At 35.3% G+C, this 16356-nt stretch overlaps 1 protein-coding gene across 4 annotated transcripts in view; it reads right to left on the bottom strand.

Annotated features, from left to right (window-relative positions):
* Window positions 1-16356, bottom strand: part of LRBA (LPS responsive beige-like anchor protein) — a 414027-nt gene that overhangs the window by 103728 nt on the left and 293943 nt on the right. For all 4 annotated transcript variants that reach the window (XM_074588815.1, XM_074588817.1, XM_074588816.1 and 1 more), the window contains 2 exons: window positions 7947-8087; window positions 6650-6769 (listed from right to left, as the gene is read on the bottom strand). In XM_074588815.1, coding sequence (XP_074444916.1) covers window positions 6650-6769; window positions 7947-8087 — 261 coding nt within the window. The remainder of the gene's footprint in view (window positions 1-6649; window positions 6770-7946; window positions 8088-16356) is intronic.

Raw genomic sequence — 16356 nt, 5'->3', positions numbered from 1 at the left:
AACAGGCAGGCTTAACTTCTGTATTCCAGACCTTACTCCAAGCCCCTAACTGAACTGTATTTCTGTTAAACACTGCCAAGCTACCCATGTTTGCTTTTTATACAGTACTAACAAAACTAACCAGGACTGTTTGCACTAGCAATGTAAACTAAGAAGTAACTGAGTTAATGAGCATGCCTGTCTAGTACTTTAAAGGTACTAAGTGGTACTCTCACAGAATTGAAATACACTTAATAGTCTTCAGTGCAGAAGATTTAACTTAAAAACACATGGTTAATCATTTAAAGGCAACAGTGCTGAGGTAATTGGGGAAAAAACAATGCCAGAGTGGTAGTGAGACACTAGCAAACTTCCAAAGGATTTTTAATTTGAATTGTTTAAATAAATGGATAGGGGAGAACTAGGAAATTAAATTTTATGCAACATATCACCTCTTGAAATCAAAATTTGAAAAGTTCAACCAAAGGTTATACTACAGCGCAGCATTAGTTTCCTGCTTTGATCATTGATCCAAGGCTTTCACAGGATATTGACAAAGATTGGTTGTGACCACACATATGCTTTAGCTTTCTCTGTTGAAGTGATACCGGCCAACAAGAGTTGCTTCCAAAGCTAGCTCCTGTTAGTCCTCCTGGTAACACGTGATGCCTCCAACTAAGATTAACAATAATCTTACGACAGCAAGCATCAATAACTACATACATTCTCTTCACATGAGAAGCAAGGAGAAATAATTTCCTGTAATCAGCTCAACGGTTCTAAAAATTAACATTTTTTTTCATCTGGAATAGGAATAACCCCTTCTTTTTCCTTTCTGCCCCCTATTCGCTTTGGCCTCCCACTTTCGAGGTCTTAAAAGTGGCTTCCCAAATCCTTTGTACTTCTATAAATCCATGCATTAAACTGCTAGGTTTTCATCAGTTGCAGAAATATCAACAGGAATCCAGACAGCTTATGGTCAAAAAAATCCTAATATTTTTTAATCAGCCACAATAGCCAACTACGTTTACATTCTCAGCCCATCAGAAACGCAAGCTAAAACTTAAAACCCTTTGACTTGTTGAGAAAAATGTGTTTGCCATGGATTGAATGGTATGGACAGTCATATACCACAGCAAAATCATTTCCAAGTCCATCTATACCTACGTTTTTGAGAGATTTCTCCCTCAAGTCATTCAATCTATCTTAAGTCCTTAACTAACTAGTGACTCCTCTGAAATAAATTTTGTTCTCCACATCTCACTTATGAAGACATCTTTTATAGCTAAAATAATTTTCTTGTTCATAAGGCTGCTCCCAGAGTGAATCTACTGGTGAACACAAACAAGCTCTACATTGTCTTTAAAAAGGCCACATGTTTTTTGCGCTTACGTGGCAGCCTCCCCATCACAGCTAGAACTGCATTCATCTTTGAAGGAGTCAGCTGCTTCAGAACAAGCGCACAAGAAAAAATTCAAAGTTGAAATAAAAAAATGGATTAACATTTCAAATTAAGTTTGAAATTAGACTTCTGTCTTTTGTCAGAATACTCATCCACAGTACATATATAGTTTGACTATTAAACCATATAGTGAGACATTCTTCTTAATTACATATTGCTCAACCTCAAACAGATCACAATGAACATAATAATACCTTAACACAAGTAGATTTTTTCACCTTTAAAAACATTTAATATTCAGACCAAAAAGCAATATATCAACCCCACCTGAAACACTGGAAAGGGATGCAGAAAGATTGAAGAATTTAGTTAACGAATCTGGTAAAAATACGAGACAGAACAGTAAAATGTAACCTACCTATGAAATAAAAAAGGGAAAATCCTAATTATTTTAACGCATTTAAATGTTTCATCACTCAGTCAAACTGACTGGCCCGCTGCACAAACAACATTCAGGATGTATCTCATAATTCTGTCAAAGATAGAAAACTGTTTCCTGTGGAGGTGATAGGTTAGAACATAACGTAGAGATCTCTGTATGAAGACTTTCTAGAAGATCATTTTTTACTTAAATGCTCTTATTATTTGCTTGATACTATTATTTTTTATCTCAGCTCTGCATAATTTCCATGTAAATGTAAAAATGAAAATTGTTTTCAAAACAAAACATCTTTTCCAGTATGCCAGTTGCATTCAGTTAGGATTGGATTCTAATAGGCATACTGAAGATGTAGGTTTAAAAATATGTAATAAACACATTGTAACACATGACAATGTCTCTTCAATGAGAATCCAAGAAAATACATTCCTTATTAAACATTTTGTGAAAAAAGTAAAGTCCCCGCTCAAGAGCCGAATTTTCTTGAAAAGGATGTGAGATAAAATCTTAATTTTGCATGCAACTGCATAGTCTTCACTGACAGGCATGAGCTCTGCTCACACAATACATTCTTACACACAATGGAGCTAAGAGGAAAAACACATATTGTTTTGGACAAAATCTTGGACAAAATTAAGACAGTCCAAAAACATGTTGATATTAGAAAAGAATGAATAAATCAGATGTCAAAGGCTTTTGAATAACCTTTGAATAATCATTAACGTATTAGTGTTTGCAAATTGCAAACTTCAAGGAAATCCTAGCTCTTGCCAGTAAGCAGCATCTTCCAAGTTCTGAAAACAATCAAAAGAACATACGGCTATCTCTTTTTAAGAATGTTTGTTTTGCTAACATCAAGTATTTCTAGTACATTACCATACAAGATGGTTAAAATGTAACTTCTAGGGTTTTAATCTATTGAAAAGGAGGTGGATACAAACTAGACAGCTTTTCTATTCACAATTTCTTTATTAATGTATAATTTAGAAATGTTAAGACTTCCATAAACGACAGTAGTTGACATGGGCTTTCTTTCCTTTCCTTTAATTTTATAGACATCATCCCATTGACTCTAGTGATGCAGAAAGCAGTTTTCCAGTCCGGAATTATAAGGAAATAATTTCAGAATTCAACTTGAACCAGAAACTGGCATTTGCTTGACTACAATATTGTATGCTAAGGTGCAAATGATGTGCACTCAGTCCTTTCAGAACAGACCATGAGAAAGTACTATCATAAAATGATTACAGAGAATCATACTCCAAGATTACAGGGAATAATTCTAAAATTTATGGGTGTCGTGTTCCATAATATTTGTTGGCTGTAAAGTAAGTGGGAAAGGAACTCTAAAGGAACAATAAACATTGAAAACCCGTCATTTCCCCTAGCGGGGACCAAAATCAGAGGGATCTGTATTCATTTAACTCCTTCCCTGTCTTCCTCCTCCTTCCTTCCCGAATACACACATGCATGTGAACATGTACATACATTGTGCAAGATAGGTAAAGAAAACATTCTAGCCGGCCATGGAAGTTACTACGCATGAAGATGTATGCAAACAGACGTATGAAAACAGTAAAACAAAGCATACCATTTAAGTAAGACTTCCGTCATTAATTTCATGACAGCAATATCTAATTTAATTTTCTTAATTAGTTAGTAAATAATTCTATTTACAAGTCTATGTACACAGTAGGATGTTACTATTAACTACAGGAGCACATAATAATCTACTTCATTCACGCTCTTTGGTGCTTTTGTCAACTAAACACATTCAAGCGCTAGTAAGCTAACACGTTGCAATTCTACATGTAGAAAACTTCTAGAGGCATATGGGACACTTCAGCCACGCATTTCACAAACACTTGCAAGGTAGAGCAGAACAGAGTATCAGGAAACTTAGCTTTCACAGCCATAGAGAAATATTGGGGATATAGGTATTTCCAACAAAGATGGTTCTGTGCCTTTTCAAACTTTTTCTTTCCTAATTCTTTTAACATGTCCTGTGGGAAACCTATCTCCTCCCCCTTCCTGGCTGCTCATCCAGTCTCATGAACAGACTCCTCTAATTAATCTCAATACTCACTCAGATGATTCACGGCAGTATAATGTATTTCATGGCAATTCACAGAGTCAGAAAGCTGCAAGCAACTTCAAGAGGCCATCCATAACAGTAGGGATGCCTCTAAAGGCAGCACCAGCTTGCACATACATCATTTCCAAAAGATATCTAAGCGTTTCTGGAAAACCCTCGCTACACTAATTGCCAGGGAAGCATTCATTGGTTTTATTTGTTCTTTTAGAAAGGTTACTTTCACATCTAATCGAAATCTCCCTCATATTTAAGTCCATTCATTCTTATTCTATCCAGCATGGGCAGCAGAGGTTTTTCCTTTCTTTCTTGCAGCAGTCCCTATGTAATAGAAGACTCTTCAATCTTCTCTTCTTTAGAAGAAAATCAAGCATAGCTACTCAATCTTTCATTGACTTTTATTTTCAAGACTTTGCATTGTTATCGTTATTCCGGTGTCCATCCTCTCTAACTAGGCCACAATTATGGATGTAATACTCCAGATAAGACTTTATCAAAGCTGGGCAAAGCTCAAGATTTATTTCATACATTTTGAAAGTTAAACTATGTCCTTCCTGTTGATGTATCTTCTACAAAATGCTATTCACCTTTAGTTATACCACAATATTGTTAATTCACAGGCACCGGTGATGTACTACAACCGTACATATTTTTTTTTGCACAGTAGATTGTTCCTTGTGTTATATTTGTACCTAACTGTATGAGAATCTGCATTAAAATTACAATTCTTACTTTGCCCCAATAAACTTAATCTAAACTTTTCTCAAACAATTTTACCTTTCTGCAAGAAGTGCTTCCAATTCCACTACACTTCCAGTACCTTCCAACCCAATATCAAGGGAAATTGAGGCCTAACCTGTTATTATCAAGAAGAATTCCACTCAATACATCTTCCAATTTTAATAACGAACTACTGGTAACTATTCTTCAAATACAGCGGATTCTTTTAGACCAAGTTTTCCTACCTCACTCATGAGACATCAAAAACTAAGATCATCATCTGCTGCCTCTCTCTTTATAAGGTCTGTTACTTTTTCTCATCAGAAACTGTAATTGCTTTGACATAATCTCTTCTTGATAAATATGTGTTTCATTTGCTTGTCTCCTTGTTATCTTCCTAGTACTTAAACATAGTCTGATTATTTGTGTAAGTATGTTTCTGTGAACTGCAGTTAAACTCATCTCATAATATCTTGGTTCTCTTTTTTTTCCTCTTTAAAAACTAAATACTTCATTTGTCCACCACTGCTACCTTTCTCCTCCTCCATTTCTCAAAAAAAAAAAAATGCACTCTGAAATTTTGTCTGCCGGTCTTCTAGGTACAAGAGAATGAAACTTATAATGACCAGTCAATTTGAAAAAATCTAATGCGTTTGTGTTTTCTAAACTGTTGTTTCCCAATTTGATATGGACATTGTATCTTTTTATAAGTGGTATTAAATCCACTAGTCACTGATTGCCATTGATTCTTTTGGTGGAGGCTCACAGATGCAAGAACAACGTTACTTTTTAGCACTATTAGTTGACAATTTTCTCATTCCATTAATCTGCAAATCAACCCTTTCCTTAATTGTATTCTCACTATGGATACAGTTATACAATGATTTCACATTACTTATGTCTCTTGCTAGTCACATCACATTCTTGAGTTAGCCTCTGATTTTCTTCACATTATACTTGTCCACCCTCCCTTCCATTAAAAAAAAACCCAGACAATTCTAATATTACTCATTCTTCTTGGATTTGAGGTCAACAAAGCTTTCCCACCACTGCCAGCATCCTTGTCTCCTTTGTTCTCCTCCCCAGTTCAAAATATTCCTCAGATCCCAGATTCTATTTGTTTACCTCATTCCTTCCTTCAACGGCTACCTACCTCAACCTCTGCCCATTGGCATTTTTATGTGATCCTGCCTTACTTCTTGACCCACTTAATTCTAGGTCTCCTTCTATACAATGACTAATTACCAGATTAATTTATCTTCTATTCCCACCTACTTCTTGTTTCCTTGCCAGTTTCCAGACCCAGTGCCGCTGTTAAGATATGTTCAATATCATGCTAAATTCTGTGTTTCATCTTAGTATCCTCAGACACTGGCTTTCTGTAGGCCTTTGTTTCTCTATGCAGGATACAGTCTTTCCGGCAACTGCTTCCAGATTTCCCTCTCAGCTCTTTAACCCTTGTCTACAACATAAGACTAGTTTTTGCCCCTTCGGCACCTGTTAGCACAGCCTCCTGCTCCTGTTTGTCATAGTCAAACAAGGAAATAGGCCACTGCAGAAACTGCCCAAATCTGAGGCTGGATGCCTAGAGCCAAAATTACATAAAGTAATATGAATATTAACTGCAAATTTCTTATCTGAGTGGAGCAGAAGCATGAACAGAGTATAAAACTTAGCGGTTAAAAATCTATACCAGTTTCTACTGACTTTTCGAAGACGTAACACTTGTGCAGACAAACAAAAAGGGGAACACATACCTATAGCACAAAGGCCAATTTTGCCTTATTTCAGTCTCAGGCCTAAAAATGTTTGCTAAAGTTTTAGAAAAGAATTCACTGAAATACTGTAACGGAAGTAAAGCCATGTGTTATCTCCCTTGCATCTTTTGGTAGGATACGGTAGGATAACTCCCAATGTTCTCCCATCCTTTTTTCATAACTTGTGGTCCTATGATCACAACTACAATAAAGGCAGACGCAGTATAAAATATGTTAACACCTTTCAGCGAAGTTTTTACCTTGATATCGGAAGTGTCACGCTGACTATTGCGCCATGCTCTTGAAACAGATGAAAAAGTTCTATCTGCATGATCAAACTTCCCACCTTGTAGATTTAAGAAAAGCGTTGTAAAGGGTTCCTAAATGGATATAAAAAGATTAATTAAAAACAGCAATGCATTTCTTTAGGAATTTCAGGGGAAAAAAAGGGATTTATTATTATTTTGAAGTGTGGTTATTAATGATGCTATTCTTCTAGCAGACACAATTAATTGCAAAGGGTTAACTCTATTATCCAAGAATGAGAAATACAAACTGATGCTTATTTGTTCAATACATGCTTTTAATTCTTACTCCATGCATATATATTCAAATAAAGAAAAGGAAACAAAAACAAAAGAAAATATTTACAAGCTGGAGGAGAAGCTACAGTCAGTTGTGACACCAATTGCTCTTGAAAACATGAAAAAGCTCAATATTTTTACTTTAGATATTTTTTAAACTAGCATGTAACAAATATAACACAAGCATTTTATTTCGTTTGAGGTAATCTATTAATATAAAAGGTAGCATTCGATACCGATAGCTTCGTGATTGTTATTGTTTAATATGTAATTTATGATTTAGGAAAGAAAAATGTTTGAAAGATTTAAAAGCCTCCTCTTAGTTAAAGAACACTTAAGCACATATTAGTGGATAATTGCTTGAAATTAGCTAAGCACTATAAATTACTTCAAGGATTTATGTATGCTTGTACATTCTAACAAGCTTTAATTAATGATGTGCTGCTAATGCTTTCCCAAAGAAATTGCTTTCTATGAGATAAATCGCCTTTCAGTTTTATACAAAAATGCATTGTTTAACCAATATATTATCAATATGTAGCATCTCCAAAGTTACTTCCATATAAATTGCAGCAGATTTTAAAAAATTAATTATTTACATCACAGAATTTCATGATCATGAGAAACCAACTCATTTACACTCATCAGGAGGTGAAAATTGAATACATTCAGTAAGAACCACAAATGTTCAGTACATGGTCCAGCCAAAATATGCAAGGAAGGAAAGTTAACCACGTTTAAAGTAGTATAAGAACATACACTAAAAAGCAATTTTTAAGGAGAAAAAGCTTTACTGATTTAAAAAGGACGTAGCAGAAAAATTAAAACCTTCTGCTCTAATTTTGGACTACATTTATCCTACGCTACTGATTACAGTTACTAGAACTTTTTGAGTACTCTGCTGTGCTATTAAGTTTTAGTTTATGCATTCCTAGCTATTTAAAGGAAAAGCGTTTTTAAAAGATATACTTACGATTCTTAATAACCACGTGAGTGCAAAACTTGCAGTTGAATAATGTGTGCCATAGTGAAATTTTGGAACCTGATCATCTTCCCATGATTCGTATCTCTCAGCAAAGAAGGCTGCTCTCTTTGGGTTCAAAGCTCCAATAGGCTATAAGGTTTGTGAAAAATAAATATATTAAGTAAATAAAGATAACATAACCTATTATCACATCATGCTCCCCCTGCTTTTTGGGGTAACCAGAATTATCAGCATGCCTGGAGAAGACTGGGTTTGGTGTTTTGCAAAAGCTGATGTTGGATTCTGTAAGCACCTGAACAGACCTGTGTATTTCAAACCCTGTACACGCCCACGGCTGGTTGGGAAAAAAAGTCTCTTCCGCATTCATACAGGCTTCATTTCTGTTTCCTACTGATTCAAGTCAACGACTGAAAACCACTTCCCAGTGGAATGTCTTGGAGAAAGAGTTGTTAACTTGTGTGCCTGTGGATATGTGTGCGTGTTGAATACACTATCAAGCAAATGGCAGGTAGCAACGAGAAACATCTTTGGATATTTTTTGGGGAAAAATAGTCACCAATAGGGTGGAAGAATATTAACAGTGCACTTGGAATTTTGATATTACTTTTCTTGTTTTTGTGCTTTCCAAGACAAGTTTACGTAATGGATAAAACTTGAAACTTTGAAACACAAATAAAATAGCAGAATTCCTATATAAAAACATTGATATAAAATAAATAAATAACATATGCATGACGAAAAAAGCCTGTCACACTTTCACCAACATTGTTATTCTTTGTTCAGTGCTTACCTAGGGCATAAACACCCAGGGACTTATTTAAATGTAAGAAATATAATATTTTGTTATCTGTAGCCATATGTATGTATATCCATATCTTCAGCAGACTTTTACACAAAGGATTTAAAAAAATGAATATAGGTCCCATAAATCACGGAGAAACACAAAAGTGAATTTAGCCATTCCACGTGTAAAATGTTGTAAGAGGTCCAAAATATCTTTGTATATACATGTAAAACATATACACAGTACAATTTTCTATAGACATGGGGGCACGCTGTTTGTATGTTATTAATGTAAATGATGCCCATCTGTACAGACAATGGATGCATTCAAGTATAACTGAAGAACAAACATGCAAAAATATTTTCTTCTTTCTGTTCTGCAAGAATAAACATACTTCCGAATACACTACAAGGTAAGGAAAAACTTTAAAAGAAAAGTCCTTGAACAAAAGTATCCATAACCTAGTCATTAATTCAAGCACAGTTCAAGTGAAAAAGTATGTCTGCTCTTCAGATTATTAGTATTCAAGTACCTGCTTCTTTGCAGCTCACGTGAAATTTGGCACACAAGCTTCAAAGTATTTTCTCTTCTAGATTAGATCTATGAATGACCCAGGATCTAATCTTACATTTTTTACTTAGAGTGGCTTTCACATTGCAGTAGGATAAAAAAACATTTTAGGTTAATTACTATTTTTGCAGTTCACTAATTTGAAATATAACCCTTTAAAAGAAGTGGTTCCTGTATAAAAGGATTTTTATCTGATTTAGCAAATTTATTCCAGGGAAGAATGAAACTGACTCCAAGTCGTCTCTTTGTTGCAAGAACCATTTTGGAATCTCCATCTGTACTGATTTTCCCTAAAGACTCAGCTATGCTTGAGGGAAAAAAGAAGAAAGAAGGTCAGTGGTAGACAAATTATATAAATTAAAAATAGAAAGAGTGTTGTGCTGCATGGTTCTGTGACATTTTATGTATTATCTTTATCTGTCCCTATTTTTATTACTCTCCAAATGAGTATAGCCCAGATCAATAGTTATAGAATTACATTCCTTGAATATAAAGCTAAACCCAATTAGAATTGATTTCACTCTCTTTAAAAAAAAAAAAAAATAAATATGGTATCATGCAGAGATCCATATAGCCAGAATCCACAGTATTGATTTTGGCTGTTATTGTTACAGTTGGTTTCTGAAGCCTGCAACAGGACAACTATCAAGACATGTCACATTTATTTGCAAGCAAATAAAAAAAGTCCCCAAATGAAAGAAAGCTTAGGGAGAAAAAAAGAACCGTGGAGCTGTGCACTGACAATGATACACTATCAGCTTACTCAGAGAAGTTACAGTGGGAATACACACATTGAATTATACATTACACGAATGCACTGATTTATTGTGGTAATAACATCCACCTCATTAAAAGATTCTGCTTTGCTGCAGTTGGAGGGCTACATATTGTTTACTGCTATAAATTAATGGCAGCGCACAGAAGACTGTAGAACCCTTCTAACAATAGATCTGTAATGACAGTGCTGTATATCACAGCTTCCCCAGCAGCTTCATAATAAAATGGAGACAATGTATTGGGCTAATACATTCTACCAGGCAGGCCCATATTTTTCTGACAACTGCTTCTAAGGATGAGGTGATTCTACTGTGTTACACTGCGCTGTGAACAGTTAACTACGCTTGAGCTACAGAATAAAGCACATACAAGGAATATTCAAATACCCTCTGACTTTCAGTTCAGTAAACAAATTAATTGAAATTCTGTAGTTATTTCATATTTCAAAATTACCAGGGAAACATGATTACGTATTGGATTCCCTCCCTTGTAGGTAAACGCCAAGGGAAAAGGAATAACTCCAAACTAAGCTATGCTAGATGTAGCTGCGAGACCACAAATTTACACTACTCAACATGGTTTCCCTATGGCTACAGACCACTACGGGAGAACAAGCTGGAAAGCTTTAATATCCAGAAAATCCAGAATATATTTTCTTTGCAGTAGCTTTTCAGAGAGGAAAGTTAGTTCACCAATTAAAAATACTCATTTAGCGGGGGGAGGGGGAGGGGGGGAGGGGGAAGAAAAGTAGAGATAGAACGATTTCAAGTAGCAAAAACAATGGATGAGATTACAGGAGTCAAGATGAAAAAAATAAATCACTTATGGCTCCTAAGTTTTCAAACTGTATTGAAAAATGAATAACGCATATGGTTTTCAAGTCAGAGTTCATTCAAAAAAGGGTCCAAACTGGAAGAATTAAGAATAAGGAAGTTTTTGTTTTCTCTTTTCCAAAGGCATGATCACCTGGTTTTTGCCCCGAAGTGGTTGTTATAACAACATGTGCTACAAATAAGAAAGTTACAAACTACTCTTACAAAAAACCAAACTCATTTGATATGAATTTTTCAAGTGCTCTCAAATCTAGGAATACCTCATAATAAATAAACCTCACATTTTGACCAAGAACTGAATATAGTAAATCTCAGTCTTTGGACCAAGCTTACTTGCTTCCTTTGAGACATGACAAAAAAAAAAAAAAAAATGGTTTGTTGAAAAATAACTGAGGAAACACACTGACTCTCACCATCTACTGCTGTTAAATATGTCCAGACACTGTGGTGTACAGTTCTATTTGTTGGGTCTTAATCTTACTTTGTGCCAGACATTGGAACAGCGGTCCGTCTTGCCTCCATTTTCAGAAGAGGCCCTGCTGCCCCCAACGGAAGAAAGCAGAACGGTCCCTGCTCCTCTACATAGGGCAGAATCTCTCCTGGATTCTGGCGCTCGTGTACAGGAATACCTACACGTTTTGGAAAATTGCTAATGACCTAACATAAGCAGACCAAAGTCTTATAAAGAAAGAATTACAATATGTTTATTTATAGTTACACATTTAAGAAGAAAAAGAGGTGCTTTTTATTCCTATCTAATGTGTTTTCGTTTTTTTAAATAGTGTTACTCCAAATAAACAAACATACCCTGTTCTTACCCTCGCTGCCTTTTGTTATTGGCTTTTACGCAGGCTTCTGCTGTTAAAACAAACATTGCCACTTTTACTGTCTCCTATCCATTGTAATACTAGGAAGAATTTTTAACTCATTAATATTCCAAATCCATGAAAGACTACAGTACTAGGGCAGTAAAGTGCATTTAATAACTGCAAAAAATAAATAGTCAGGATACCATAGTTTCGTCTTCACCGTTAACTGTTACCTCTTTTGGTGAAGACGGCAATCTGAACAATTACTACTGTAAATCAGGAGATCTGTGCCAGTGCCTGTACGTTCTGAACAGCAGGCAGCTCCAGAAACGAGGTCCATGCTGACCAGTGCAAACAGGAAGATTTAAAACTTAATGAAAATACTATTCTCTGAAATTCGTATTCAGAACTTCTTCACCATGAAAAAAAGAAAAAAAGGAAGGAAAGAAAATGCATAAAAAAAGAAAAAAGACCAAAAAAATGGGGGAAAAAAAAGAAAAATGCTTTTTTCTTGTAATTTCTTACACTGTTTTGTTACCCACATCTAACCAGGTATTTGGATTCCTGTGTATACAATTGTCTGCATCATTGAATTATGTTTTGTAGCATCCTTGCCAAGTATGAAGTTTGTTTTTCATACGTTTTATTTTCAAGATGACTATCTGGTTTTCATTACTGGTATTTTTAATATATTCATTGGGCTTAAAGGACCAGGGGGACCATTAGGTCATCTCATCTAGCCTTGTGTTTGTATGACAAGCTATTGAATGCCTTTCCATTACATGATTTTGAGCCCAACTGTTTATACTTGCTTATAGCATGAGCTGTATTTGGCCCATCTGCTTTCCAGAAAGGCATCTGACTCTTGAGTACATGGACAATCTGCTATTTTTCTTGGAAGTTTTTTCTACTGATAATTGTGATCCTCATTCTAAAAAATACATACTTCAGTTTGGTTATGAATTTACCGGTGTGTTACCAAAGAAATCCTACTATGCTTCTCTCTGACATATCACAGAGTCTCTACTTACCCAGTATTTTCTGTATATAAAGATACTCACAGACTATAATTAGACTTTTTAATAAACAAAAGAAATTACGGTCTTCCATTTTAAAGGCATTTCTTCCAGCCATAAGATTTCTCTGCAGTCTGCCCACTTACCAACGTATTCTAATATACAGATATCTGAAATGTGGTCAGTGTTCCAGCGTTAGTCTTTTCACTCTCATAAATATGCCAAGTGCTGTATACTCTGCTGCAATCTAACCACAACTGCATTTTTTGAGGATTGCTTGTCTAATTACTTTAGGTATAACTAACACATAATTAACTCCCAAACTAGCCAATACTTGTAATATTGTCGGTGGGACTTCCTGATCATCTGAGTAAAACTTCTTTTTCCCAGACAGAGATATAAAGACAAGACGCAAGGGTTTAATTATACCCAAACTTTATTAACGTAGGTCAACTGGGAAATATCTGGGAATAAACTCATATAACGTAGATCACTACTCTTTCATCTGTCATTTTTGTGTTTGAGAACAGCCGCAAAATGCCATACACTCCTCTGAACATATTCTCACTCACTGTTAGAACTCACCATTCTTCCTCCCAAAAAACTGAATACTGCTGTCTTAAAAATTAGGTCCCACAACTCCCCACCTTCTTCAGAGGGCATCTTACCTTTAATCAAATTCAACTCAAATTCATTAAAGAACTGTATCCCAAAGAAAACAACAAATGCAATTATCTGCTGAACTGTTTGAACTGCCCTCATTGATCTAAACTGGTCCTTGAGCTGCTCCGGGAAAGATTTAAAAAAATGGAAACAATCTACCAAGGAGAAAAACAATCCTTACCAATTCGTTCCCAAAAGCACTGGTTTCACAGCAGACACCCAAATCCTACATCAAAGACTAAGCTATGGGGGGGAACTATGAATTTGAATATCAAAAACTGGCTGAAGCCAAAGGGACAGAACTTTTGTATTCTTACCCAGTGAGCATTTAGGTGATACACAATAAGTTATGCTCTGAATCTAAACTGATTTGCTATTTTTTACTATTAATTGTAAATCATATTTTAGTCACTTGTAACACTCAGGTTTTGAGAACTTCAGCACAAGCAGCTACTTGAATTTCATGTGGTTTCTTAGCAACTACGGAATCCTATGGTCAAACACTTTTTGTATATGCAATGCCGAAACTGTGCAATAATTCTGAATACTAGTGAGTGTACTCTACCGATTTTGACATCAAAATATGACATCAGAAAAATTCATATAGCTATATATGAATACATATTTACACAAACATATATATGAATATATATATATATAGTCAACACACATGTCTGGTGAATTTGTTGAGTAGACATCCACTGGATAGTTGTTAATGTTCCATCTAGTTAAGTTTTTTCCCCTTTAGAATTGGCAGGTCATTATGCTCATAGTTATAATTCTAATCCATTATTCTGAATATAAGTATTTCAAATAATTATGGTACTTGAAAATTTGTACAGAGAAGGGAAACGAATGGGACGATAATGTAAAGCAAGTTCTGAAGAATACTTCCTGTTCTTTTTATGTCAACCTAAAACTAAAATCATTTTCAAGTATAGATAAGAGCTGCAAGCAAACAAGACTTCATATGGTTCACAGAGAACAAACAAACCAAAAAAGTGCCATGATTACCCTAGTTACAAAGCAAAGCAAATTATACTTTCTCATATAATCAAGTTGCTAGACTCGTTGCTTCAGGGAGCAATGAAGAACAAATACAAATAGGTTTTAAAAAAATAATGGAAAGACAACTAGACCACCAGTCCACCAGTGACCACTAAGCATGACTGTCTAAATGATTTCTCCAGTTCACAAAGTAGTTAAACTTCTGGTTGCCAAACCTGTGAGGTTATCTGAAGGGAAGGACAATGCTTTACATGCCCTCTTTCTTTTCCTTTTTCAGTAGGCTCATGCCACTGGCTGTTCAGAGAGGCAAGATCTTGAGCTAGATGAGCTTCTGGACTAGCTCCTCTCTTACAACTTTATATTAAATGACTCAGCATCTTCCCACATATATAGGCTGGTGCACATGATACAATAAAAGCCAGTCAAGAGCACTCCATTACAACAAACTTGCAGTTACTTCTACATGCAAATGATTTCTTTGCTTAGATATATCTTTTTATTTACACTAGTGAAGAAACACAAATAAATGGCTACCAGCCACCTTATTAAATACTTGCAGGCACAGCTTAGGGTGCAGACAACTGCTTCCCAGCAGCTCCTTTAACTAAGTGACAAGTATAAACAGCTGACTGTGATCAGCATTTTTATCAAACGTAGGATCCCTGGGCACTTCCCGATGCACTGCATATGGAATGAAATTCCATAATCCTCTTATCTCAATATTTTCTAAAATAAATTTAATGTAATCTATACATACTAAAACCACTGAGCTTTTTTGTGTAAAAATGCTTTTTAAAATAGTTTTAAGTCCTTACAAGCTTTCTTTGAAAAGACTCTATTTACCAGAAATCACATAATGAAATTTCCCAGATCACACTATGTTATAAAAAAATTTTAAAAGCTCAATTTTCTATTCTAGGGAAACTGAGAATTCAATAAAGGGTTGAAATAAAAGCAGACAACAGTTCTGTCCACGCAAGTTAAATTAATAGTATTTGTACATATGGTTTATCATTAAGATTTTTTTAAGAGCTCACACATTCCATTGAGACAATAGGAACAGTGGGGAAAAACTGATTTAAAGGTGGTCTAATAACTAGAATATCTGAACATGTCCATATAAATAATATTTAATGGTGGAAAACACAGAAGAGACCCGAAGTCCACAGTTCAAAAATGGATCATAAACTAAACTTAAGCATAAAAAATGAAGAAAAACTATGTTTGGCAATATTAGCGATGTTTTAGCAATATATTAGTGACAGGATAATCCTCAGTTCACCTAAAATCTTGGAAGAATTTGAATTTAGAGGAGAAATCTCCATGCCTTCATATTACTAACAGTACTATCAAATGCTATTACCACCATCTATAGTAGACTCCAAAACAGTGCACTGCTGAACTGCAAACTTTCAAACTAATTAAGCACACAGACACTACATAAGGTTTAATCAAGTGTTCAGCACACCTGAATATGTCGCACACTGTGTATTTGAGGTATTACTACAGCTTAGTACTACTGGGAAGGCAACCTGAAGAGAGCTGCTATGTGTTCCATAAGGTCAGAGAGAAAGCAAGGTGCATGTCCCTGGGAATCATGAGGAGAAATCAAGCTGCTTGCAGATGGTGAGGAGGGTATGGCATTGTAGTTGCTTTACTTAGAAAATAACCCTGCCAGCCAAAAGCAACCATTTGCATATACTATCCATAACATAAGCCGTCAAGTGAAAGAAGTCCCTGCATCAACATTCACTTATTTAAAAAACAATAATAATTAAAAAAATCCTTTTCTGGATTTCGAGAAACAGGATTTAGTGAGAAGCTGCATGCACTTGAATCAGAGCAGGAGATGAAAACATTCTCTCTCTGCCCTCCTTTCACAGACCATGCTCCTCTGTCAACACAAGCTGCTGTCACAGAAAAGAGCAGCCATTATAC

The sequence above is a fragment of the Larus michahellis genome, chromosome 5, assembly GCF_964199755.1.
Source record: "Larus michahellis chromosome 5, bLarMic1.1, whole genome shotgun sequence".
Lineage (NCBI taxonomy): Eukaryota > Metazoa > Chordata > Aves > Charadriiformes > Laridae > Larus > Larus michahellis.
This window is presented reverse-complemented; position numbering and strand designations above follow the sequence as displayed.